The sequence below is a fragment of the Triplophysa dalaica genome, chromosome 17, assembly GCF_015846415.1.
Source record: "Triplophysa dalaica isolate WHDGS20190420 chromosome 17, ASM1584641v1, whole genome shotgun sequence".
NCBI lineage: Eukaryota > Metazoa > Chordata > Actinopteri > Cypriniformes > Nemacheilidae > Triplophysa > Triplophysa dalaica.
This window is the reverse complement of record NC_079558.1, coordinates 12,126,837-12,151,335: the sequence shown is the minus strand read 5'-3', so window position 1 is coordinate 12,151,335 and position 24,499 is coordinate 12,126,837. Positions and strand designations below refer to the sequence as shown.

Sequence of the window (24,499 nt, the reverse complement as noted above, 5' to 3'; positions counted from 1 at the left end):
TAAATACATGCACATATTTAAGAAAAATATAAAATATACATGTATGAGAATGTGTTTTGTAAATAAAAAACATTTATCATGTTAAACAAACCTTTATTTGTGATTCGATTAATCGCAATTAATTATTTAACATTCCCGATAAATTCCGTAGTCTTTGACGTCACCAGAAAAAACACTACACCCTTCACTGTTTATAAGAAACAACCGCATAACAAAACCTGCCAACATCTGTGATATAACAGTGTATTCAGTACACAGCTCCAGGACATTTGTATAACCTGTCTTACCGCAAAGAACACATTGATCTCCTTGAGGGTGCGCTGAAGTTCCTGCAAAACGGGGAGCTGACGACGAGGGTCGATCTTTAAAGCGAACAAGGAGGACACTTGCAAAAGTGAACACAACCTGCTAGTCACCTGAAAAAATTAATAATTGTAAATACTGACAACAACCCAATGTGGACTATTTAACATTTAAGACAGATACACACACCCTGTCGATAGAGACATGCTCTCCATCGGCTGCGAGGGCTCTAATGACATTCTCGGCCAAACTGTTCACATCATCTGCGCTCATATCCTGTCTACGTCTTCCAGAACTATATTCCTGCAGGGCGTCTGCCGCCCTTACATTAGCACTATGTACCTCCCTCAGCTGGCTGTAAAAGGACTCATAGAAAACTGGTCCCTTACACTCTTTCAACTTCTCCTCTGCTTTGGACCTAAGAGCTGGGAATTCCAGGGTGGAAAGATTATTAGAGGTTGTTATGAGGGGTGCGGTCCAGGTGTTCCGTAATGGAGATCCTGTTTTGGATCGGACCACTTGTTCATTTACACCAGCGCAGATGGCTGTTGGTTGCACCTTATTTTCACCTTCATTGATATTCTGTGGAACCAGAGTACCCTCATGGCCAGAGTCCAGTTTTGTCAATGTGACAGTTCTCGCAGGTTTCGGGTCTTTGTTCACAGGTGTATAGACAGAAGCTGCTCTGTGATCCTTGTGGTAAACTCGCTCCTTGTCTACCAAGAGCTCATCTCTCAAAGAATCAATAAATGCTGGAATTGAACTGAAACCAAATTCTGATACTGACAGGTTCCGTCGATACTTTAGGCTAAAGAAATTAGACAGCTTTCTAAGAGGGATGCCCCTTGGATTCTCCTGAACAAGTTCCACCACATCCTTAAAAACCCCACTGATACTCATGGCTGCTGTGAAAAGGAAAAGCATAAGAATATAAAAGTCATAACGAAATATACGTGTGGATAAAATTACCTGCCATTACCTGTGGGTGTTGAAGGTTCAGGCTTGACGCACCCGTAGTATATCTGACCACTGCATACATACAGCCGTTTCCTAAGAGAGTCAATGAAAGCTGCTACTGATGAGAACCCTAATTCTTTCTTTTTTAAAGGTCTGTCATACACCTGTCTGAAAACAACTGCTATTTTAGAAACAGGAATGCCTTCAGAGTGTCTTTTTACCAACTCCACAACATCATCGCATGTTTTTTCATAGTCCACACCTGAAAAATATGACAGTACTGTTAAAAAATATCAGAAACATTTTTGATACATCATAGAGCCTTTTAAATGTCAAATGATTAAAAAGTCGGTAGAGACTTCAAAGCATGGATTTCTGCGCGAAAGTATGACACGTGTTTGTGTTTTCGGACTGGTTAATATGCGCAACTGCGTCGTTTAACAAGCGTGAATTACCTGTCAGCACTATGTTCTTCTTGTGGAAGATCGTCCCATCTTCCACCACCAGTTCCTCAAGAGATGCTACAAAAGCCTCCAATGATGGGAACCCAAGTTCAGCTGGTAAAAGCTCCTGTTTGAACCTCTCATCAAAGACCTTCGCTAACTTATCAAGGGCAATTCCTCTAGGGTGCCTTTTCAGAGTCTTGACAACTTTATTACAGATTGCCCTTTTAGGACTATCATCCACGTTGATATCTGAAAATATACACAGTACGAACATTGATTAAAATCTGAAACATGTAACAACCACCCTTAAGAATTGGCATTGGCCTTTACAGCACTTTTACAGCCATCAACGACAAAATCAGAATTGAATGAAGACACTTTTCAGTAAGGTTGTATTAACATTTACATTTATCCAAAGCGACTTACAATGTCATATAGGAGCAATAATACAATAGGTGCTAATAAAAAGTTACTAGTTTCAACATTAGTTATTGCCTTACCTTACATGAACTAACAACGAAATACACTTTTTCAGCATTTATTAATCTTAGTTCATGTTAATTACTGCATTTACTTCTACATTTACACTAATTTCATTTTTAATAAAATCAAACTTTAGTCAACTTTAGTTAATTCACCATAAACTAACATTGATATTGACATGAAAAACTTCACTGATAGTTCATTGATAGCTAATGTTAACAAATACAACTATGTTGTAAAGTGTTACCTTAATAATAAAGATCTCATTTAATTTGCTGTCTTGTGTTCTCAATCGGTAAATTATCAATAACATCAACTAAATGTAAACCGTCCTATGTCAATCAGTTTCATTGTTAAAACAAATTCTTACACAACACTGTAGTGCATTTTTACTCCGTTTACAACCCATTTTGTTTAATATGTATACATAAACATACAAATCTATACATTTATGAAGCTGTTTCCTTATAAACTAAGCAATTTACTGTAACGTGAAGATAATAATGTACATGGTGACTAATTCAATTGTACTCTTACAAACAATTTTTATAAATAGTCATATGTAAAACATCTCACCCTGTGTCAATAAATCCACTCAATGAAAACTGTCCAAACTGAATGACAAATGAAACTTTGCTCTTTTATAGCAGCCTACTCCCTCCTCACTTCCCCGTGAACCACTAAACATCCATTGCATGAAAAATGGAAACTGAAACAAAACACTCCAGCTATGCAGTCAACTCTTTCTAGGAAACAGAAAACTCTAACAAAAGGGCTGAAATCATACCCTACCTGTTTGTACCGAAAAAATTAGAAAAGGTTTACAAATACCAGAGTCCATTGCAGCCATAAGAGCATCGCATGAGGCATGTCGTGTGTTGTGTTTTGGTGAATGACTGAAGAGGGCATGAGCTACACTTAGGTTTCATTTTCCTGCTCATTCTCTCAGCTGATCTAATGCTTTCTGTTAAGGGAAGTCATGTGATTGAGTCTGTTCAGCCTCAAGCTGGAGCCTATGACACACTTGCATTTCCTGAAACATGATCCTTAATAACAGCTGGTTGCTCTGACACACTACGCAATTGTTGATAAAAGGCTATGGACAGTTTTTAATCTACTAAATCACATTTATATACTTTACATAAAAATGTATACTTACCAAATTGTCAATTGGCCGAATCCATTTATCTAAAGCAACATTCATTATAATCAGTGGTCAATCCATATGGGTTTATGTAAAAATATGGGGATGATATACATTTCCACAAAATTATACCTAAAATAGTATTATGGGATCAGATGACCAGGTAGCTTCCAAATAAACCACAAGGGGGCGCTACTTACACTTCCAATACTTGGCAGGTAAAAAAGAGAAGGCAATGAAAGACTCTTTGCATGTTTGACTTCTACATTTTATGGTGAAAGAACCTTATGCAGTTTACGGTTGGGGAGACTTAAAGCAGAGAGAAATGGAAAAATTTGAAAATAGTTCAATCAAGCAGATGCTGTACATTGCGGCACACACCAGTGGTATAGAAGTGGCCTTCTACCGTATATGAATGTTATAATGAAATGTTAACTTATGAAAGTATCATTTCAAATACGGTAGAACGATTTTCTATATACCCCTGCTGTGTGCCGCAATGTACGTACAGAATCTACTAAATTTTGCAATTTTCTCATATTTCCACTTATCTCTGCCTTAAAGGAGTCATATGACACGGTTAAAACTAATATTATCAGTTTGTATCTCCTCTTTGCCCCGCCTCTCCGAAATATGCAGAATTTTGAAAAAAGCTCATCGCTCTGAAAAGTGAGGTGTGCTATGATTCCGTGTGACAGAAATTTAACGCCTCTTACCATATTTGGACCATCAGGTTCCAAAGCAATTGTACGGACAGTACTGACTGTCATATACATTTGGGCGGTCTTAGTTAATTCATGCCCGAACTGACGTGGTTTTGTGGGGGTGTGGTTAAAAAAGGCCTTTCAGGCAGGTCTGGGTGAGGATTCGCTTTTAGATGGAATGGATCTTTTGTTCCGACACTTTAATTTTAGCAATTTCACGAGTCTAATACAAACATGGTCAACTTATACCACACCAAAAACACAGATAGTGAGTAAATGATGACAGAAGCTGTTTCTGAATTCTCCCCATATCTCCTATATAGTGCACTATATCGGGGGTCCGCCATTTTGTAGTGTTGTCCGAATTCTGAGTAAACAACTCATTCCCTACATTTGTAAACTACTATTTACCCACAATGCATTCTGATTTTGAGTGTACATCCGATGTACGCTCACTCAATATTTCCAATGATACAACACGAGACGATCACGAGCCTGATTACAATCAGCTGGAGGAGAGTGCCTGTTAATGCCACGAATGTACGTTTATGCATTTGTGTTTGTTCTTGTTGATAGTTATTTTCTACTTTTTGAGAATAAACAGATTAAATGAATGCAATTTATAGCATGGTTTTACTTTAAATATATAAATTAATTTTATTAGACGTAATGAATGTAAATAAACGTGGCAAACATTTGTTTTGTTCTTTTTTTTTTAAACACTAATAGCCTACAAATAACGTGACAAATAATGTAAAAATGGACTTTTCAATTTTACAAAACAATACATAAAGCCACACAGGTGTAAAATAAGCGTTATGACGAATCTTCACGACAGTACTGTCAAAGGGAGGGTATATTACGTCACTGTTCGAAATAGTTCACAAATTTTTATTCACTTCTTCCCCATATAGTGGACTATTTCGCATTCATTATAGGGAATAGTGAATGAGTGAGGGAATTCAGATGGAGCTAGTATTTTCATTTTGGGTGAAACTTTAAGAATAGTCCCAGACTAAAATGAATGCGTGACCTATCTTATCTGAATATAACTTGCCCTGAAATATCTTACAATATATCAGTGTCATTGTTTTGTCTCAAGATGCACAACAGTAATGTATTATTCTAAGGCATTTTTATAAAAGCGACATAAATATCTTAATTCAAATAAGGCATAGTCTTGATTTATGCTTAAAGGGACAGTTCACCAAAAAATGAAAATTCATCAAATGTTAGGTAACGATGTCCTGGAACTGAAAATTATTAATATTCTTCCAAATATCGTTCTCGGTGTTCATCTGAATACATTTATTTAGATTAATTTACATGAAGGTGAGTAAAGGATGACAGAATTTTCATTTTGGGGTAAATGCAAAAACAGAAACACAGCACACTTTTCCCAAAAATAATAAATCATTTTATAATAAATCAATTAATGCATGCGTATATATTTTTAATTCATACCTTGCAGGTTTCTGTGAACTGACACTAAGGATCTGATCATATTTTTATTGAAAATCCTTTCCACACGGATTCGGTCACCGAGCTGTTCAAAGAGGTCCTGGAGGCCTGCCAAACCATAACTTGCAAAAGGTCAAAATCTCTTGCCATAGAACCTCCTGTACATAATATGTCAATCTAGAAACCCAACACCATCTGGAAAGCTCTGGATCAAGTTGACAACTTCCCTTTTCAGTTCTTCCAGCAAGTTGCCTAAAAAAGCAACTTATTTTATTAAAAACACATACTGTACATTTTGCCTGATACTAAAAGTATTTTTTAGGATCATTAAATTTATAAATTAGATATTTCTTTAAGCTCAAAGTTCAAAACAAATACCAGTTTGTTTTAAGGAGGTCCTAACTATGGTAACCAGCTAGAAAAAAAAACGCACACCTTCGGAGGTGCCGGTCAAGGAGGATAAACATCTACGCACAAGAAAAACTAGAGCCAAACATTTTATGCTGTCTTACTTTAGTTATCCTATAGTTATCCTCCAAATATATAATTTGGGAAAATGTTCATAACAGAATGCAAAAATAAAATATGTTTTATTGTCAAACACCACAAGCCAGTCTATCCTGCTAAAAATATTGTAAATTATTTTTAGTCAATTTTTTAAAGAAGTGATATAATATACATTGGCCTATACAGTCAACTGGATAAAATTCTAACAAGAAGAAAGGAAATGTAAAATACTTTGATTTGTTCCTGATGTGGAGGGCATTTCTTCCATCAAACAGGTTGGAAAAAGACTTCAACGAGATCCCTTGACCCCTTTCATGTCCACTTCTTCTCGTTCCAGGTTTGTCTGCAATTGTCTTCTGAACGTTTTTCTCTCATCTAGGGCAATACATTCTCCTGGTTCGTACCTGCTTACAACTGCAATTTAAAACAACACTGTTTAGATTATGTGTTACTGTGAGAATCTGGATTCCGTCCTGTCCTCCACAAATACTGCATCTGTGTTTATTCCAATATTCATCATATGTATTCATTCCTTTATTTTAGTATTCACTTCTATTCATAATATTTGCTCCTTACTTTCTTGTTGTTTAACCTCGTTGAAAGTTGTATTATGTCTTATGCTGTCTTATGTTGATATAAGCATCTGTTGTTCACCATATCAAGGTTCCTAATGATGCCTATGGACAATTGTTGTATTATTGTAATATTGAATATGTAATCATATCTGATTGTTCAGGAGGAAAGCCTAAACAGAAAGTCTGGTGATTTTCCACTGTTTTGGTGGTTTTATATGACGCCTCCTGATGCAAACTTATAAGTATTAGTCCTTAATACAATAAACTTTGGCTCTGATTGAACAAGCACTTGTGTCTGTGTCAAACTTTGTCTCCAGATCTGCAAACTCTGTGTGTTCCGTCGACTAGACTCTTCAACCGTATAATATTTTTTGGACAAGGGGACATAAGAGGTTTACATTCTTTCAGTTACCATTTTCCCATGATATGTTTAACATCTAAATCACTAGATGACTAAACTATCCTAAAAAGTATATATAGTTCTGCTTGAAGTAAATCAGACTGATGTGAATGTCGACTCACTTTGTGTTGTGCGTTATGTAAAATCACGATATGTCTCTTTATAGCAAACTGTGTTCTTTTAAATGCTGGCCTACAAAATGTAAATACAATCGAAAATATTGCAAGTACGTTGCTTGGATTGTTTTGTAGGTAAAACAAATACCTCAATGAGCATTGCGTTGAACACATATCAACCATTTTCCCTCTCAGAGCGCGAGATGATTCCAAGCATGTTCTTTCATGAACGTATTCTGAATGTATTTTATATCGGAGAAGAATCGCCGCCCTCTAGCGTTGTGTAGCCGTTCAAACTTGCAAAAGGTTAATTTTGGACCATTTTCTGGTTTTCCGTTATAAAAGATATACATATTTAAATAAAATGTAATTTGAATATTAAAATGTTTATGTATGCTAACCTACTACCTAAATAATTTATTGTATTATCATTTTATGGGTATTGAAATGGACTCCTGAGATAGGCGCAGGCTCCCCGTGACCCGAGGTAGTTCGGATAAGCGGTAGAAAATGGATGGATGGATGGATGGGTATTGAAATGGTTTTCTGTAATTGTTTTACATTATTCTAGTTTAAACATTTAATAGTTCACATTAATATGTATTCATAATTGAGTTTAGGATTAAAAATTGAGACATGGTGCTTGGTGCTGTCATAAATGAAAACACATCAGAAATATAAAGGTCAAAGACACAACTGGTGGTGTAAATGTTATATTTATTAGATTTAGCTATTTTAGTCCCACACAAATTTAAATTTCACATCTTTCGTTTTGTCTTTGTACACAGAGTTAAATCGCTGCTCTTGGGCTTCAGTGAAATGATTCTTCCAGTCACCAGCAATTCCTAAAAGAAACAAAGACACAAGAAAACAATAACTTTAAAGGGGTGATATGGCGCGAATATGGTGTGTTATAAATTGCCCATGCATGTATTAGACACATAAAATTGCAAAATTTAAAGTATCTGGACAAAAGATGCATTCTATCTAAAAGCGAATGTTCACCCAGACCTGCCTGAAACGCCTTGTGCAACCACACCACCACAAATCTACGTCAGTGTATGAGTTGACTAAGACCACCAAAAAGCATATGCAAGTAAGGTGGGCGTACTTCTCAGTACAATTGCTTTGGAAACTGCCGTTACATTGCCGTCACACGCTTGCAGTATTCAACCAATAATTACGCACCGATTAACCGGCCAATCATAGCACACCTCGCTTTTCAGAGCGAAGAGCTTTGTAAAAAATCTGCGTGTTTCAGAGAGACGGGCAAAGAGGAGATCCAAACATGCACAGTATTTGAAAAATACAGCATTTTTTAACCTTAATTACATCTAAAGCATACGATAATATTAGTTTTGGCCGTGTCACTTCAACCTTTTCATACTGGACACAAAGCTAAAGATTTTCCACTAATACAATCCTGCCCATTTCACTTTAATAATATTAGAGGATGTGTTAAGACATTCCATATTTTACCTTTCCTCATAAATTCAGATTTTGTTTGGTTCATGAATTCTTCTGGAACCAGAGAATAGTTGGACATCTTGTTTTGCTTCATGTTCTTGAAAACACAGTGTTCAGCTATTTTCTCAATCAGGTCTGGGCTGAGAGATTTTCCGAGATACTGGGCGATCTTCTCCACAGATCCCTTCAAATCCTGTTAAATATACAAAATATGCAAACAGACAATGTATATTACAGTGACATCTATTATGAATAAAATAACAAAGTAGTCATGTATTTTGACTTTTGCTGTGTGAAAACCTACTTACTGCAATCATCTCTTCATAAAACACATAAAGTATGTGTTCTTCAGCGTTCAGCCATCCTTTCACATGATCGAACCAGGAACCAAACATGACCTCTGGAAAATGGAAATCATGTCCCAAAATAACCTATTAAGTGTTTGGTCTGATAACATTCTTCAAGGCAACTGCTTTAAAGGACAGATGGCACCGTTTTTGTCTCCTGTATGTGAGGAATTCTAGCATGTTACTGTTGGAAAGATATGTGGCAGGCAAAATCAAATCAGATCAGTTGTAAGAATAATCACAACATTTGGATGTATATGACAACATAATATGTTGATCAAATGTAGATGCCACATATAAGACAAACATTAAATATTTGATCTAATTAATTACATTCATATCTTAACAGGACTACATGACATTCAAGTCATTGTGATTTAACATAGAATTTATTCCACATAAACTCTTAAATGATCACTTAATTAATACAGTGGATACCTTTTCCATCAAGGAATTTCTCCATGAACTCATCTTGGGTTCCTGGGTTCACCAGGAATGAGGCCATTTCATAGTACGGAAATGAAGATGTGAACACGTCTTTTGGATTCCTCATAACATAGAGAACCTGAGGACAATATGCATTTATGCTTCTTAAGGCTCTTTATTAAACTTTTAATTACTTATGTTTTGCCTTAAAAATATAAACAGTATACTGTATGTTGGCCTATATATGAAATTTATGACATTTTACCCTTGGCTTGACTTTGAAGTAAGACTCATTCATCATCTGGCGATGATAGTGAGTTGCAAAGATGCGTGGAGAGAGTCTTTGCTCCAGATTGAGCGATATCGCCCTGTGTTCCTCCAGCCAGGGTGCTCTGTCCCAGTTTGGAACAGTCATAACAGGAGTGAAATCTCCCTCACTCACTATCAGAGGCACTATCTCCTGCATCCATGTCGTACCTGTGAGAAATAAAACAATAAATCACAAGTGGATTGACTTTCTCTTTTTTTCTACAAGATCACAACAATCTTAACTGGTGGTGAGTTGTTTGAAACATGCATCTTCATGATTTTATTATTATATATATTGTCTTTCAATCCAACATCATATTGTATTTTCAAGCAAAATGTGTTCAGCATGAAAAATGATTGTATAAGAACAACAAAAAAGAACAATACAATAAAATGAAACAGAATTATGTAATATAATGCAATAGAATACAATAGAATTAAAAAAGTTTCTTAACATCATTTTAAGTCTGCAAAACGTACCTGATTTAGGGTAAGTGACAATCAGAATGTCATCGGGGCGGAAAGTGAAGTCCTCATAGTATTTCAGACTCTCAGCAGGGTGCAAGTGTGATGGAAGGAACACTCCTTTATATATAGTGTACAATTCGGCTTCTGTCATTTTTCTAAACCACAAAAAAGCTATTTTGTGAAATGTCTAACACTAATTCATGAAATTCTCAGTCATAAATATTGGGCTGAATAGCTTGCATCTCTTCACACAGTACACCGGATAGCAAAAAACCCCTCCTCTATTGTCCTTGCACATTGACATAACTTGCAGTCAGAGCCAAAGTTCATGTAATGCTCTTCAAAGAAACAGCTAATGTATACATTAGTTATCTACCTATGGATAGATTAGACCAGATTAGAAGTATTGTTATCAAAACTGCATCTGATTTTCCTCACTGCATCTTAAGCTCCTCATTTCTAAAGAGACCTGATGGACAGGAATTTGTGAGAGATGAGACTGGAAAATGTGACATTAGAGTCTGCATTTTATAAGGAAAGTTTTTAAATTTGGAAAGGGGGTCAATTGAATTTCTTCCATAATCTATGAACTCTTCTACCCCAAGAAAAGTTGTGTGAAACACAAATATCTGAATTACTTCATAAAAGTAAATCATTTACTCACCCCCTTGTCTTTCCAAACCTAAACCTGAATGTCTTTCTTCTGCAGAACAAAAAAGAAGATATTTTGAATAATGTTGGTATCCAAACAACATTGTCCCCCATTGATTTTCATTGCATAAACACAAATCCCTTTAAATGTTTCTCAAAATATCTCCTTTTGTCTTCCACATAAGAATGAGTCATATCGCTTCTGAAAATTGAGAAGTTTGCAAAAACTGAGTTTGCAAATTATTAAAAACTGCTTATCAACTTGTGCATTTAAATATAATAGATATTTGTTCCATTTCCAGAAACCATTCAATTTGGATGTCCAAGGTTTTGTGAGGAAAAAAGTGGAATAAAAATGTTTTTCTCACAAAAAAAATCTATTTTCAGAAATTTCTAAACATGACTGTATACTTCACAGAATTACTAGAAAATATGTATTTTTTACGTCTCTCTACTGGATTCTACTTCTAACAAAAGGTATATAGTACAGGTAGTTAGTATAAATATAATGTTAGCTATGAATAACAACCATCTTAGCTGCACATCCGCAATCAGTTCCAAAGTCCCTTTAAGGCCCTTGGAGAAACACAGGTTTAGATCAAAGGTCAACAGACGGAAGGGCCTCAGAAAAAATGTTATAAGACAAAACAGCTTCAGACCAAAATTGATCAGATGAAACAACCACATACAATCCGTCCTCAGAAATATGAAATGTCATAAATGAATGACATTGGATTGAATTTATTGGAGTTTTTTTATAGCTCATAGCTTTCTCTTTCATAGCTTAGGAGAACTGATGGAGTTATTGGTTGTGAATCATCAACATCAGGTCTTAATGTTTCTTATAAAATGGCTTTGGAATAATAAATATGGAACTATTGTTAAAACACAGAAAATCAAATAGAGCACTCCAAATTTTTTTAGTTTTTTAGTTTAGAATTTTTTTTCTAAAATGTCATTAGATTGTTTTTATTTGCCTTTTTTTCCTTTGCAGAAAATTGAAACGAAACAAACTGAACAAAATAACAAAACATAAATTATGTTTGCATATCTTCAATGCTTCAAAGAAAATAAGTTCATGTTCTTGTTTCAACAACACAACAGTAATGTTTTTACATGTAAAGTTTTTAAATCAGTTTAAAAATGAAAATATGATGGGATAATTTATTACAATCTTCATACATATTCACATTCTCTCACTCTCTCAGAATGCTGTTGGGTGACTTCATGTAATTCCTGAGGTTTGTTTCCGTTTAAATTTAAAAGACACTGGACTGGAGTTGCCACAATACATACTAGCCAAAAAATCTGTTGATTTTTCTTTAGATAAAAGATTTTGCTACACAGTCTATACATTTAATGATCTCTGTTATCATCCGCCTTATCTCATTACTGATAAGAACAGTTTGAATAGAGCTGTCCTTTGTACCTTATATATTTTCTCTTCTGACTTGATCACGTGTCCAGAGAGAGTGCAGAACTAACTCTGTAAAAAAACAAGTAAAATCGACTATTAAATCATGACAAAATCACAGAATTACTTGAGGCACTAGAAGTTTTATTAAGGATCGAAATGCAAGACAAAAGGAATCCATACAAACTTGCAATATTTTAATGTTCAATGAACAATAAAACGCCATTTAAAACACTTTGATGCAATTTATGTTTATACATATTAAAAAAATAAACATGAATAAATTACATAAGTCTAGATTTTAACATATAAAGTCGCACAGGAAAATATAAATAGTTCGACAACTTTCGACAACTTTCCACTTCGAAACTCATAACTTTACAAAATACAATTAAAGTGGCACGAGTAAAATGCTTTAGGGCAATTCCAGCATTATGGAGGTGACAAAAACACTCAGAGAATGTATTTGTTACCAATATACTGAACAATTTATTTTTATTTTACTAAACCCTTGTTGATAGAACTGCGCTAATATGATAAAATATCAGTTTATGCACAAGTTTTCTATTTTAAAGAAAGGAAATAAACAAGCGTTATGGATATGAAAAAGGGACTCTGTATTCGGGAGGCATCAAACTTTGGAGGATTTCTGTGAACTAAAATTTACAAACCTGAAGCAATAATACCTTAACTTGAAGAGAGACCTCACACAGGTAATTGAACCACCAAATGTTGATTAGGTGAAGTTAGTACAGTAAAAAAAAAATCTTGGTATTGGTTGACATTTGCAAGGAGTCTAGGTGTCAGGTTTTGGCAGAGACGAAACAGACAGAATGGAAAGTTTATAAGTTTAATTTGCAGAATGGACAGTGGTGGACAGTAACGAAGTAAATGTAATTCGTTACTGTACTTAAGTAGTTTTTTTGTGTATCTGTACTTTACTCAAGTAGGCTACTTCAATTTTGGGAGACTTTTACTTTAACTCCACTACATTTCAAAGTCAAATATCTTACTTTTTACTCTACTACATTTTCAAAATCAGTCGTTCCTTTTTATTTATAAGTCAGTAAAAACTTAACTGGTAAAACGAGCCACCAATCACAGTTCATCGCGCGCTTTATTTTGAATTTGTTTTGTTTTGCCCTGTTGTCGCCTTGGTCACGTTATCTACTTAGCGCGAAAATACGATTAAACACATCAGATTCAGTGCAACTGTCTGCAACAACATAACATTTCGACTGGCAATAGCTTTAGTAAAATCATGAAAGAAACTGAAGAATCGAACTTGCCACAAAACCCATGGCCTTATTTACGCGATTTTTTTGAAAAATCGTTGAAAAGAAGAACGAGTCTTTCATTTATAAGTGCCTTCTCTGCCTGCCTCGGTCCTGTACAATTTCTTCATACAAGAATTCTCCTTCCAATAAGGGAACACATAGAGGTAAGCCATTTTAATTTCACTCATTTAAAATAAAGAGATATAAATCTAACAGTAGCTTGCAGAACAAATATAGACTGTTACGCTACCATGAACATTGTATACGTCGTCAGCCTCGTAAACTTAGCTGTTTAAGCTTATTTCATATTTAAATTTGAAACTTTTCAAGCTGAGTGCTCTGATATTGTGAAATGGGAATCAATCGAATTTAACATTTTATGATTGAATTTAAATTAGTTATATTTTGACTAGGCTGCACCGATTCAATTCACATTTATTTGTATTAGCGTTTTTCACAATACAAGCTTGAATTTGTCTACATAAATATTTTGAGTGATCTGTTATGAGAGGTGACTGTCTTTAAGATAATACAAACCATGCTGTTATAGCTTACATCGTGTAATAATTTAAAGAAGGAAACAATGAGCTAATTAAAGTAATTATTACAAGTTAGGAACACAATGATTATATTATAAGAAAATGTTGCATTGGTGCATGTATGATGCTAAAACAGTTGACTGGTGGAGTGGAGTTCTCCTTATTAACAGGTATTGTTATTTTCAAAAGCTTCCAAAGACTGATCTAACTAAGCCTATGCTGAAAATAATATACTCTGTATATTATTATATACCTATGACATGACATGCATGTAAAAAGAAAAGCACATAAAATATATTTTATTATTTTATTTAATCAAAATAATAGTACTTGGATACTTAAGTACATTTGAAGGCAAATACTTTTGTACTTTTACTCAAGTAAAAGTTTAAAGGCAGCACTTCTACTTTTACTTGAGTAATATTTTTCCTTGGGTATCTCTACTTTTACTCAAGTACATGGTTTGTGTACTTCGTCCACCACTGAGAATGGATCGGTACAACGAAATAGGTGAATATCCGGTAAGATGACAAAACAGATGGAAACTTATCCGTAGTGTAACCAAGTCTCTCTCTTTATCTTGCTGATAAAGCTGATGATGAATTCCTTTGCAGGCGGGAAGAAGATTCGCTGAGAAGATCGGGATAGTAGGTAGGAATACAGGTACGTATGGTATAGAGTCTGTGTCATGTGTAGACGAGATCAGACAATGAGTGAATGTTGGTCTGTGGTATAAATGGGTGCACTGCTGATGAGGTCCAGGTGACAGTGATTAGTAATCAGGTGACAATGAGCGTGTGAATGACTGAGTGGGCGGAGTGAGGGAATGAGTGGAGCGAGATGGTGATGGAATCCTGACACTAGGTCTGAGAACTTTCCTCTTCATATAAAATCACAATTTTAAAAGCCCTTGAAAATTTAAAAAGCTTTAGTTCTTTCGGTTCCAGTACTGCTTAACCTGACATAACCACGGAGCAGTCTTAGTGAAGAGGATTCTTTTCCTGGGAGTTTAGACAACAGAGTGGCGTGCACTTTTGGAAGTGGATGTCCAGCAGGAGGGTTTCTTTATCAATTTGTTCATCTATAAAGAGACAATAAAAGAGACAAGAAAAGAATGTAAGCAAACTGGCCTACCCAGAGCACAATGGATTATAATAAACATATAAAGAAGTACATTAACATTTTACCTAAATAAAGTTTACCTTTAAGCTTGGTATCAGGAAATCCAAGTTCCAGTCTTCTTTCTCCTCAACTCAACTCAACTCAACTTTATTTATATAGCGCTTTTTACAATTTTCATTGTTACAAAGCAGCTGTACATGAGACACATTGAATACGAGTATGAATTCGAAAGCAGCCCCCCCGGCCAGGCAGATAGTGCAAAACAATATGCAAACGGTGGTGAGGAACCCAAAACTCCCATCGAGAAAAAAACCCTCAGGGGAACCCAGGCCCAACCAGCTCAACAGTGCTTGCACAATAAGGCTTAATAAAATATAAAAATTAAGGATTTAAGATTATCATTAACAATCTAATAGCATTTTAAATGTTGTAGGAAAAACAAAGTTGTCGCGTCCTTTATCCAGCTCTATCCTCTTAGCTCTTTTCAGGTCACCGCTTCCCATTCTCAGCTCTGCCATCAGGTCTGGGCATGAACTGCATCCTGCGGTAACCTTGGAACAAAGAGACAAGACTGGCTGAGAGTAAAGTACTGTTCTGCACTCTTTGATGCAACAAGTACATCATTTGTTGTTGGATGTGTTCCTGGTTCCGGTTGATCTAAATAATGCAGCCTAAATCCTCTGAGGATTAATATTATGGAGGTATAGTGTATGCAAGATTAAAAAGATGAGTCTTTAATCTAGATTTAAACTGACAGAGTGTGTCTGCCTCCCGGACCGTGCAGGGAAGAATATTCCAAAGTTTAGGCGCTAGATAAGAAAAGGATCTACCACCTGCACTTGATTTTGAAATTCCAGGTATTAACAACTGACAGGACGCCTGAGAGCGTAATGTACGTGGAGGTCTGTAATACAATAGAAGTTCATTCAAATACTGCAGCGCTAGACCATGTAGGGCTTTATAGGTAATAAGCAAGATCTAGACGTTAATGCGATGCTTTATAGGTAACCAGTGCAAGGTTGACAGAACCGGGGTTATATGCTCATACTTTTTTGTACGTGTAAGAACTCGAGCTGCCGCGTTTTGAACAAGCTGCAGTTTTTGTAATAGGCCCGCAGGGCAACCACCTAGAAGTGCATTAGAGTAATCTAGTCTTGATGTCATGAATGCATGAATTAATTTCTCTGCATCTGACAGTGACAGCATATGACGTAATTTAGATATATTCTTAAGCTTCGCGGAAATATAAAGTTGAGTATCATCAGCATAACAGTGAAAGCTAATTCCGTGTCTCATTATTATATCTCCTAGAGGTAGCATGTATAAAGCGAAGAGCAGAGGCCCCAAGACTGAGCCCTGTGGTACACCGTACTGGACTTGTGATTTGCGGGACACCTCATTGTTTATTGCTAAAAATTGAAAACGGTCGGATAAATAAGACTTAAACCATTTCAATGCTATTCCGTTAATGCCGACGTAATTTTCGAGTCTATGTGGAAGTATGCTATGGTCAATGGTGTCAAATGCAGCACTGAGGTCTAGCAGCACCAATAACGAAATACAGCCACGGTCAGAAGCTAAAAGCAGATCATTTGTAACTCTGATCAAAGCAGTCTCTGTACTGTGACATGCTCGAAATCCAGACTGGAATTCATCATTAATGTCATTCCTTTGGAGGAAGGAGCATAATTGAGTTGAAACTACTTTTTCCAGAACTTTAGATATAAAAGGTAAATTCGATATAGGCCTGTAATTCCCTAGTTCTTTAGGGTTGAGTTTTTTTTTTTTTAAAGAGGCCTTATAACAGCCACCTTAAATGCTTTAGGCACATGTCCTAATGTCAGAGATGAGTTAATAATACTGAGAAGAGGATCTATAATTTCTGGGAGCATTTCTTTCAGTAGTTTTGTAGGTAAAGGGTCTAGCATGCATGTTGTTGATTTAAATGATCTTATGATTTTAGACAGTTCATCGTGATCTACTGTAGAAAATAATTGCAATTTCTCCTTAGGGGTGCTGTAGTTAGTTTGTTCAGCGGATTTCACTACAGGTTGCATTGTTATAATTTTTTCTCTTATATCTTGGATTTTACTCGTGATGTAGTTCATAAATTCATCACTGTTATGCTGATAATCAGAATCTGACGTCGATGACGACTTATTTTTTGTTAATTTAGCCACGGTGTTAAATAAAAACCTAGGGTTGTGATGGTTTTCCTCTATTAGTGTTGAAAAGTAGGGGGATCTAGACGTTTTATTGCATTCCTGTAATTTCGAGTACTATCCTTCCATGCTATACAAAATACCTCTAAATTAGTTTTCTTAAAGTTGCGCTCCATTTTCCGGGACGCTTTTTTTAGAGTCCGAGTGTGTTCATTATACCACGGTGTTGGGCTGCTATTTTTAATTTTCTTTAAACGCAGAGGAACTGTGTCTAATATTTCAGAGAAAGTAGTGTTAAAATTTTCAATAGTAGTGTCAAAATCGTCAACGTTTTTACTCATGCTAGATATTTTATACAATTCAGGCAGATTGTCGAGAAACGCATCTTTGGAAGTTGAAGTAATCGTTCTACCATATTTGTAACAAGGAGTTTGATTTGCAGCCGTAGGCCATTGAAGCAAACATAATATCAGATAATGATCCGAAATGTCTTCACTCTGCTGAACGATTTTAACATCGTCCACATTTATACCATAAGAAAGTATTAAATCTAAAGTATGATTACGAAGGTGAGTGGGTCCTGACACATGTTGACTAACGCCCATGGAGTTAAGAGTGTCTTTGAAAGCCAGTCCCGAGGCATCTGTATCATTGTCTACATGGATATTAAAGTCACCGACGACAAGGACTCTATCTGCGGCCAGTACTAGTCCTGATAAGAACCCACCAAAATCTTTAATAAAATCTGTGTGGTGCCCTGGAGGCCTATATACAATAGCTAGAATAAATTTTAAAAATGTTTTGTCCTTAGTATTGGGTGTTGATACGTGAAGTACAATGACTTCAAAAGAATTGTATTAAAAATTAGACTTCTGAGAGGTGATAAAAGAATTATTGTAAAGTGCAGCGACACCTCCCCCTCTACCTTTTAGACGAGGCTCGTGTTTATAGTAATAATCTTGGGGAACGGATTCATTTAGAGTAATATAATCATCTGGCTTTAGCCATGTTTCTGTCAAACAAAGCATGTCTATTTTATGATCGGTTATCAAATCGTTAACAAAAAGTGCTTTATTTGAGAGAGATCTAATATTAAGCATTCCAAATCGTAACAGTTGATTATCTGTATTTTGTTCATGTTTGATTTGTTTAACGTTTATTAAATTACTTTCAAGAGGTTTACGCAATAATTTATGTTTGCTAATCCGGGGGACAGACACCGTCTCTATTTTATGTTGTTTGTAAGAAGGGATTATTACATGTTGTATATTTTGTGTATTCTGTAACGCGAGACGGCAAGCAGACAGTTGGTTAAGCCATTCTGTCTCCTTCCTGACCTGGGCCCTAGGTAGTCACACTTTAGCATTATTAAGACTGTATGCCAAATTTCTAGAGAGGAGGGAAACCCCATCCCAGGAGGGATGGAGACCATCTCGTTTCAAGAGGTCAGGTCTGCCCTCAAAACTCTTCCAGTTATTTATAAAATCTATATTATTCTGCAGGCACCACTCAGACAACCAGCCATTTAGTGATGATAATCTGCTATAAATCTCATCACCACGGTAAGCAGTAAGGGGGCCAGAGAATATTACAGTGTCTGACATCGTTTTTGCGAGCTCACACACCTCTTTAATATTATCTTTAGTGATCTCCGATTGACGGAGTCTAACATCATTTGTGCCGACATGAATAACAATCTTACTGTATTTACGATTAGTTTTAGCCAGCACATTTTAATTTGACTTGATATCAGGAGCTCTGGCTCCCGGTAAACATTTGACTATGGTGGCTGGTACCTCTATGTTAACGTTCCGGACAATGGAATCACCGATCACTAGGGCACTTTCAGCAGGTTTCTCAGTCGGTGCGTCACTGAGCGGGGCAAACCTGTTCGAGACTTTAATCGGAACGGTTGAGTGATGTTTTGTTTTGCGACTATGCCGTCTCACCGTCACAAAGTTTCCCAGCTGCAGGGGATTTTCAACCGGAACCGAGCTGTGTGCGCTAACATTGCTCGCATCCGAAGTGTTTTCTACAGTCCTAACACTCTTACTATCCTCAAATATAGATTGGATGCGAGACTCTAATTCTAAGATCTTCTCCGTCAGCCTAACTACTTCCCTGCATTTATCACATGTAAAACCCTCGCCGCTGAAAGAGAAGGCTAAGCTAAACATACGACATGATGTGCAAGTAACAACAATTAGGAATAGAAGCCATAACTCACCGGGTATGAAGTGCAATCCTAACTTACCAAGGTTGCTTGATGAGTCTTGGTATATACACTTAAAAAGAGAAACAGTTAGCACACAAGACAAATAGGGGGAGATGATATTCCACAATGTAAACAGAAGGCAAGCTAACACGCTAATATGCTAGCGGCGTTACGCTTCAATTAATATAAATTTAGAAAATAAAGTTCTAAATAATTCGGCAACGACAATGATAGGTAATTATAGTAAAATACACTAATATTAAGACCAGGAACAAATGTGAGGTGAAGCAAGTGTCAGAGGATACAAACTAGCCGCCGGCAGCGATACAACGCGAACTTCTCCACACAGCACTCCAATCAGTCAGATGTGTCAGTCGAGCGTGAATCAGTTAGGCCTCTAGTTCAATCCAGGTACGGGTTTTTTGTACTTAAGCAGATAGATTCTCTTGCCCAGGTTGTCATCTGATGGTGGTGGTAAATCGGATAAAGATCTAGTTTCACAAAGATCTGAGTGGTTAAATTTTAGATCCGCTAGCTGTTTTGCTATTAAGATGTAGACACATAGTTAGACACGCCCCTTTTTTGAAAAGAACGATCCATTAATATTAGCTGTTATTCCGCAACCTGTCATTGGGGGAAAAGAAGAAGAGTGGGATATAGTACAGAAAGTGAAATACAGTCTTAAAGAAATATATTATAAACTTTAACAGAATTCTTAACTAATTTGACACACTCAGGAATACGTAGAAGAATAAAAATACCAACAATTGTTCGTTTCATATACCTAAAATTAAATATATCGCACGGTTAACCACTAACGTTATAAGAGCCAGCGGCTATTCCCAAAGCAATGGTGGAGGTAGAGCTGCTCTCAGCGGAGCCACGACCGCTGAAAGCCTGAAGCTCACACCTCCGACAGCGTCTTAACAAATTCTCAAAGAGGCGTTATGTTTATATATAAATCACGTATTTGAGTTCTTAACAACTACATTCTCGTCTAAATGACTCTTAAAACTACGTTCCGTCATCGAACATTAGGGTCATTCTATAATTAGGGGTACATTTCAGGTCAACAAAAAAGTGAAGAAATCAGTGTGCTTTTCTACAAAATAATCTAGTTGTTTCCATAATATACCCCCATATTGTTCTAAATTCATTAGTTGCCAAGCTTAAGCTCAAATTACTTTTTAAATATTTAAATGAAAATAAATATTTGATTAATTGTTTTGTCAACTGTGTTACAGACAAGTGGTGTCATAGAAGAAATAAATGAAGTACTACACATATGATAAAACATTTGTTTGAAGGTTTGAGGTTGTATGTCTAACTGATTTAAAAAATATGAATTTTAAACTGAATAACGGATATTCTTTGGTTTACTATCATCAATGGATATTTTTTCATTACACTGAATTTAGAGTTATTCAACGTCTTTATGTAATACTGTTCACTCTAGAGATGTCCTTTTTATCATTTTTATAAAATTTTAGCCTTCAATTAAAGATTTATGACACAAAAATCACAAGTAACACAATTGACAGATAAAGTAACACAGTTGACAGAAGTAACATGGTTGACAGGATGCATTAGGAGAAAAAGAGAAACCATTCTTTAAAATAAAACCTTTTTATTTTGACAAGTGTCAGCAACAAGTAATTAATTAACTCTCTTGAAACAATGGAGAAAACAAACAAAAACTTTACTACATTAGTCTCGTTCACAAAACAGTCCTTTCCAACTCATCCTAATTGTAGTCTATGTCATCTTCCAGTTTCTTTTGTCCTTTCATGGTTCTTTTGATTTCCGACAATTCACATTTCTGAGATTTTGGACCATATTTCTCTGTCGATCTCCACATGATCTCTACGTGAGGTCACAAAAGTTGGAGGAGGAATCATCCTGATGACGTCATCATGCAAATACCATAGGACATCATCCCTTGTTGGCCAGAAAAAGCGGTTGACTCCAATCCGGTGCATACATTTGACTTCGACATGCGTTTCAGTCACCTCTTGAATAATGCCAGGATAAATATCGTCATCATATTTTTAGAGAACACCACTTGCCAATGATGTCCTAGTTTTGCCAAGAAATTTCAGACAGTTCTTCACTGTTATTCTTCTGTGTGGGTGCTGTTGCCTGAACCTCAAAGGTAAACGTTTTGGTGTCATCACATTGACACTCCAGGGTCTGTCTCGTTGAGCAAAGGCAACTCACATCTCGGTAACTGATTTTTCTTGGGGTAATTGTTACCACTTGGTGAATGCGCATGGTTGCTGGTACCACCGGGAGACTATGTGGCATATTCTTTGTGGCTTCATCTACATTATCCTCATTTATGTAGAACAGTTTTACTGAGGTCTGTGCATCCACCAGTGCTTTGAAGAATATCTCAGCATTTGGGATGTCTTTCCCATGGCTGACAAGTCTGTCAGCAGTCCTTTTGAGGAGGCCTCTAACTCCATCTGGAGCACCCTTGCCGTGGCTCGCCTCAAAAAAGTTCCAGGTGCCTGCTTTGAACCCATATTTCTGCAGCTTAGTGCAAAACATAAAGAAATTGCCTTTTTGTCTGTATTGTGTGCATGGCCCATCGCTGAAGAAATGCACCACAGTCACATTGGGATAGGAAGCCTTGACCAGATCGAGGATTGGGGAATGATGGGTCCATATGGCTGCTGGGCCTTTCTCTTTTGATGAGCTGATTGTGCCAAAGCACACATATTCTTCCACTCCACCAACATGTAGAACTCAAGTGTGAAGCGTTGCCTGCTGCTGGTTCACAGCGAAGTGTACAGCTTGTATTTCAGAGGAGTACTTACAAGCATAGTTTTCAGAGAAATCTACATGAATTAAGCATTCATGATCTTTCATACTTCTCCTTAGTTCCTGGTGGTAGGTGAATTGTCGTTTTATGTTAAATAGATGTCTTCTGAAGTTTTTAAGTTGGCACTGGAAGAGCTCAAGCAGGTTCTCCACAGTCGTCTCCATCGTCTTTTTCCACTGTTGCTTTGACAGACACTTTCTCCTTTTCACCTTCCTTGTTCTTTTTCTCTCTGAGAACATTCTCTGTTGTCCACTGTGTGAAAAAAAAACACTTGCTTGCAAATCCCCCTCAGTTGCAACTGGAAAGTCTCTAACTTTGCAGATGGGACATTCATTGTACATGCAGTCCTTCAAGTTTGAGTCACAGCATATTGACTCTGCCATGTTCTCCAAATCAGTGCTTCCAATGAGTCGGAGAGAATGTAGCTTTTCTACAAGAAAACAGAGATTCTCATGTACCTTGCAGAGGCAGGTCTCTCTGTCTGCAATGGATGGCTGGACCACCCAGAAGGGCCGCATACGGCAGAACAAACTGTAGCAAATGCTGTTGTTGGGGCTCTCAAGGAGGAATTTCCTATGCAGGTTTTTCATTGTGTCATTTAGGAACCTTTTCTGTTTCTTTATCTTTCCTCTTGTTATTGTTTGCGCTTTTCCAGCTGTTAGGCGACTGTTGTCATCCCTTGTCCAGAAGGACATAACTTTGTTGTGCTGTTTAAAACATAGGGATCTGTACTTCATCTTGTTGGAGATTATGGATATCTCACAGTGGTTCTGCTGTTTTCTTGAAATTGCTAGAGTCTCCAGAATTTTTTTTTCAAATTATATTTTTTCAAAATTCTTCCTGACACTACAGCTGCAATTACCTGTCTAGATTTCTTGTGTTTGGTAGAGGCCTACTTCTTGCGGATGTTGTCCACTAGGGCATGGTGGAAAACTAACGTTCTGTGCACTTCTCTAGGCACAGGAAACCTTCCTAAAAGGCGCTTGGTTTTTGATCTGGGTGAGTCTGAATCTTTCTGTAGTCTTGGAAATCTTTTTCTGTATTTGTCTGTTTGTCTTTTCTGTTGTTTGAGTGATTCCCTCAAAGCCTGAATCTCCCTGTCCAATTTTGACTCCCTTCTCTGCACTTTCTTCCTTCCAGCAATTTTTTGTCTGAAATCATACACAAAGCATTACTTCATTGATCATGTGTTTTCATTTATGCTCACTGGACAGAATAAGGATGACCAGTAATTACTCTAGTCTTTTCACCATAATTTCATAATCAAATCTATTGTTAAAACTATTTTCTGCATGTTGTTCACAAAACCTCTACCTTGACATCTGAGGCTGTGGATCAACTTCAGAACTCAGGGGTGGAGTAACCTGGTTCTCAATCACTTGCTTTCTCTCTCTGAACTGGTGTTGGGCTTTTCTCCAATATGCTCGTTTCCTTCTCTTCTCCCTCTCACTGAAATCTTTCACTGGCTTCACCTTTCGTAGCTTTTTGTCCTCAAGCCACGTCTCTCTATGTTTTTGTAAATACGCAGCCCTTCTCTCAGGATCAGCATCACGCCGAGCCCTGTACTGGCGCTGCTTCTCAGCAGCAGATAACATCATTTCCCTAAAACAAGATTAAGAGCACTTTATATTTTATCAACCTTGCATGATAGGATCACATAAAATAGATGTCAGCAGAAACCCACCATTCCAAACCATGAAATCATATAAAAATGAACCATACTTCATGAAATCCTTGTTTGTTGATATATGTATATTTCTGGAGATAATATAGATTTTGCTGAAAAGCTATGGAATGCTCCTTTAATCGAGTGTAATGATTTATTCAGTGTAATATATAGATAATATAATAGTGTTAAGATTAGTTAAATTAATCCCTTAAAGTGAATCACATGTTTTTATAAAATAACTATTACTATGTAATTACACTTGTTCATATTTTACCACGTCATTCCTGTGTTATAACAATAGTTAATGTATGTTTTTATCAACAATACTCAATATAGGCATAAATTATGACAAGAAACCCAGCCAACATTGTCAACCGTGTTAATCCCTGTCAACTGTGTTACACTTGATGGGTAACACAGTTGACAAGTAACACAGTTGACATTTCTTCCATTTTAGGGCCTTGTGCTAACTGCAGACCTTGAACATGTCCCCACATTACCTTGATCAACTAG

At 36.5% G+C, this 24,499-nt stretch overlaps 2 protein-coding genes and 1 long non-coding RNA gene across 6 annotated transcripts in view; all 3 read right to left on the bottom strand.

Moving 5' to 3' along the window:
• The window catches only part of wu:fj29h11 (uncharacterized), a 59,414-nt gene extending 52,093 nt beyond the window's left edge, over positions 1 to 7,321 (bottom strand). The window contains exons 1-7 of one of the 4 annotated variants that reach the window (XM_056770796.1): positions 7,245 to 7,321; positions 6,237 to 6,419; positions 5,502 to 5,750; positions 1,716 to 1,955; positions 1,283 to 1,522; positions 493 to 1,208; positions 288 to 416 (exon numbers count right to left, since the gene is read on the bottom strand). In XM_056770796.1, coding sequence (XP_056626774.1) covers positions 288 to 416; positions 493 to 1,208; positions 1,283 to 1,522; positions 1,716 to 1,955; positions 5,502 to 5,541 — 1,365 coding nt within the window. In that variant the 5' untranslated portion in view covers positions 5,542 to 5,750; positions 6,237 to 6,419; positions 7,245 to 7,321. Of the gene's footprint in view, positions 1 to 287; positions 417 to 492; positions 1,209 to 1,282; positions 1,523 to 1,715; positions 1,956 to 3,020; positions 4,583 to 5,501; positions 5,751 to 6,236; positions 6,420 to 6,581; positions 6,597 to 7,244 lie in introns of those variants that run through there. The other 3 variants (XM_056770797.1, XM_056770798.1, XM_056770799.1) reach the window with 3 other exon arrangements.
• Positions 7,322 to 7,831: 510 nt separating this feature from the next.
• Positions 7,832 to 11,343, bottom strand: sult2st2 (sulfotransferase family 2, cytosolic sulfotransferase 2). The gene is made up of 8 exons (XM_056771800.1): positions 11,294 to 11,343; positions 10,778 to 10,816; positions 10,126 to 10,268; positions 9,602 to 9,813; positions 9,349 to 9,475; positions 8,872 to 8,963; positions 8,576 to 8,756; positions 7,832 to 7,941 (listed from the first exon to the last, which is right to left on the bottom strand). Exons 3-8 carry the CDS (start codon positions 10,262 to 10,264, stop codon positions 7,832 to 7,834), a joined length of 861 nt encoding a protein of 286 aa, XP_056627778.1. The 5' UTR covers positions 10,265 to 10,268; positions 10,778 to 10,816; positions 11,294 to 11,343.
• A 3,052-nt stretch (positions 11,344 to 14,395) lies between these two features.
• LOC130439038 (uncharacterized) lies at positions 14,396 to 20,107 on the bottom strand. The gene is made up of 3 exons (XR_008909401.1): positions 19,533 to 20,107; positions 15,197 to 15,667; positions 14,396 to 15,075 (listed from the first exon to the last, which is right to left on the bottom strand). It is a non-coding gene; the product is annotated as an uncharacterized LOC130439038 (long non-coding RNA).
• Between the last annotated feature and the right edge of the window lie 4,392 nt (positions 20,108 to 24,499).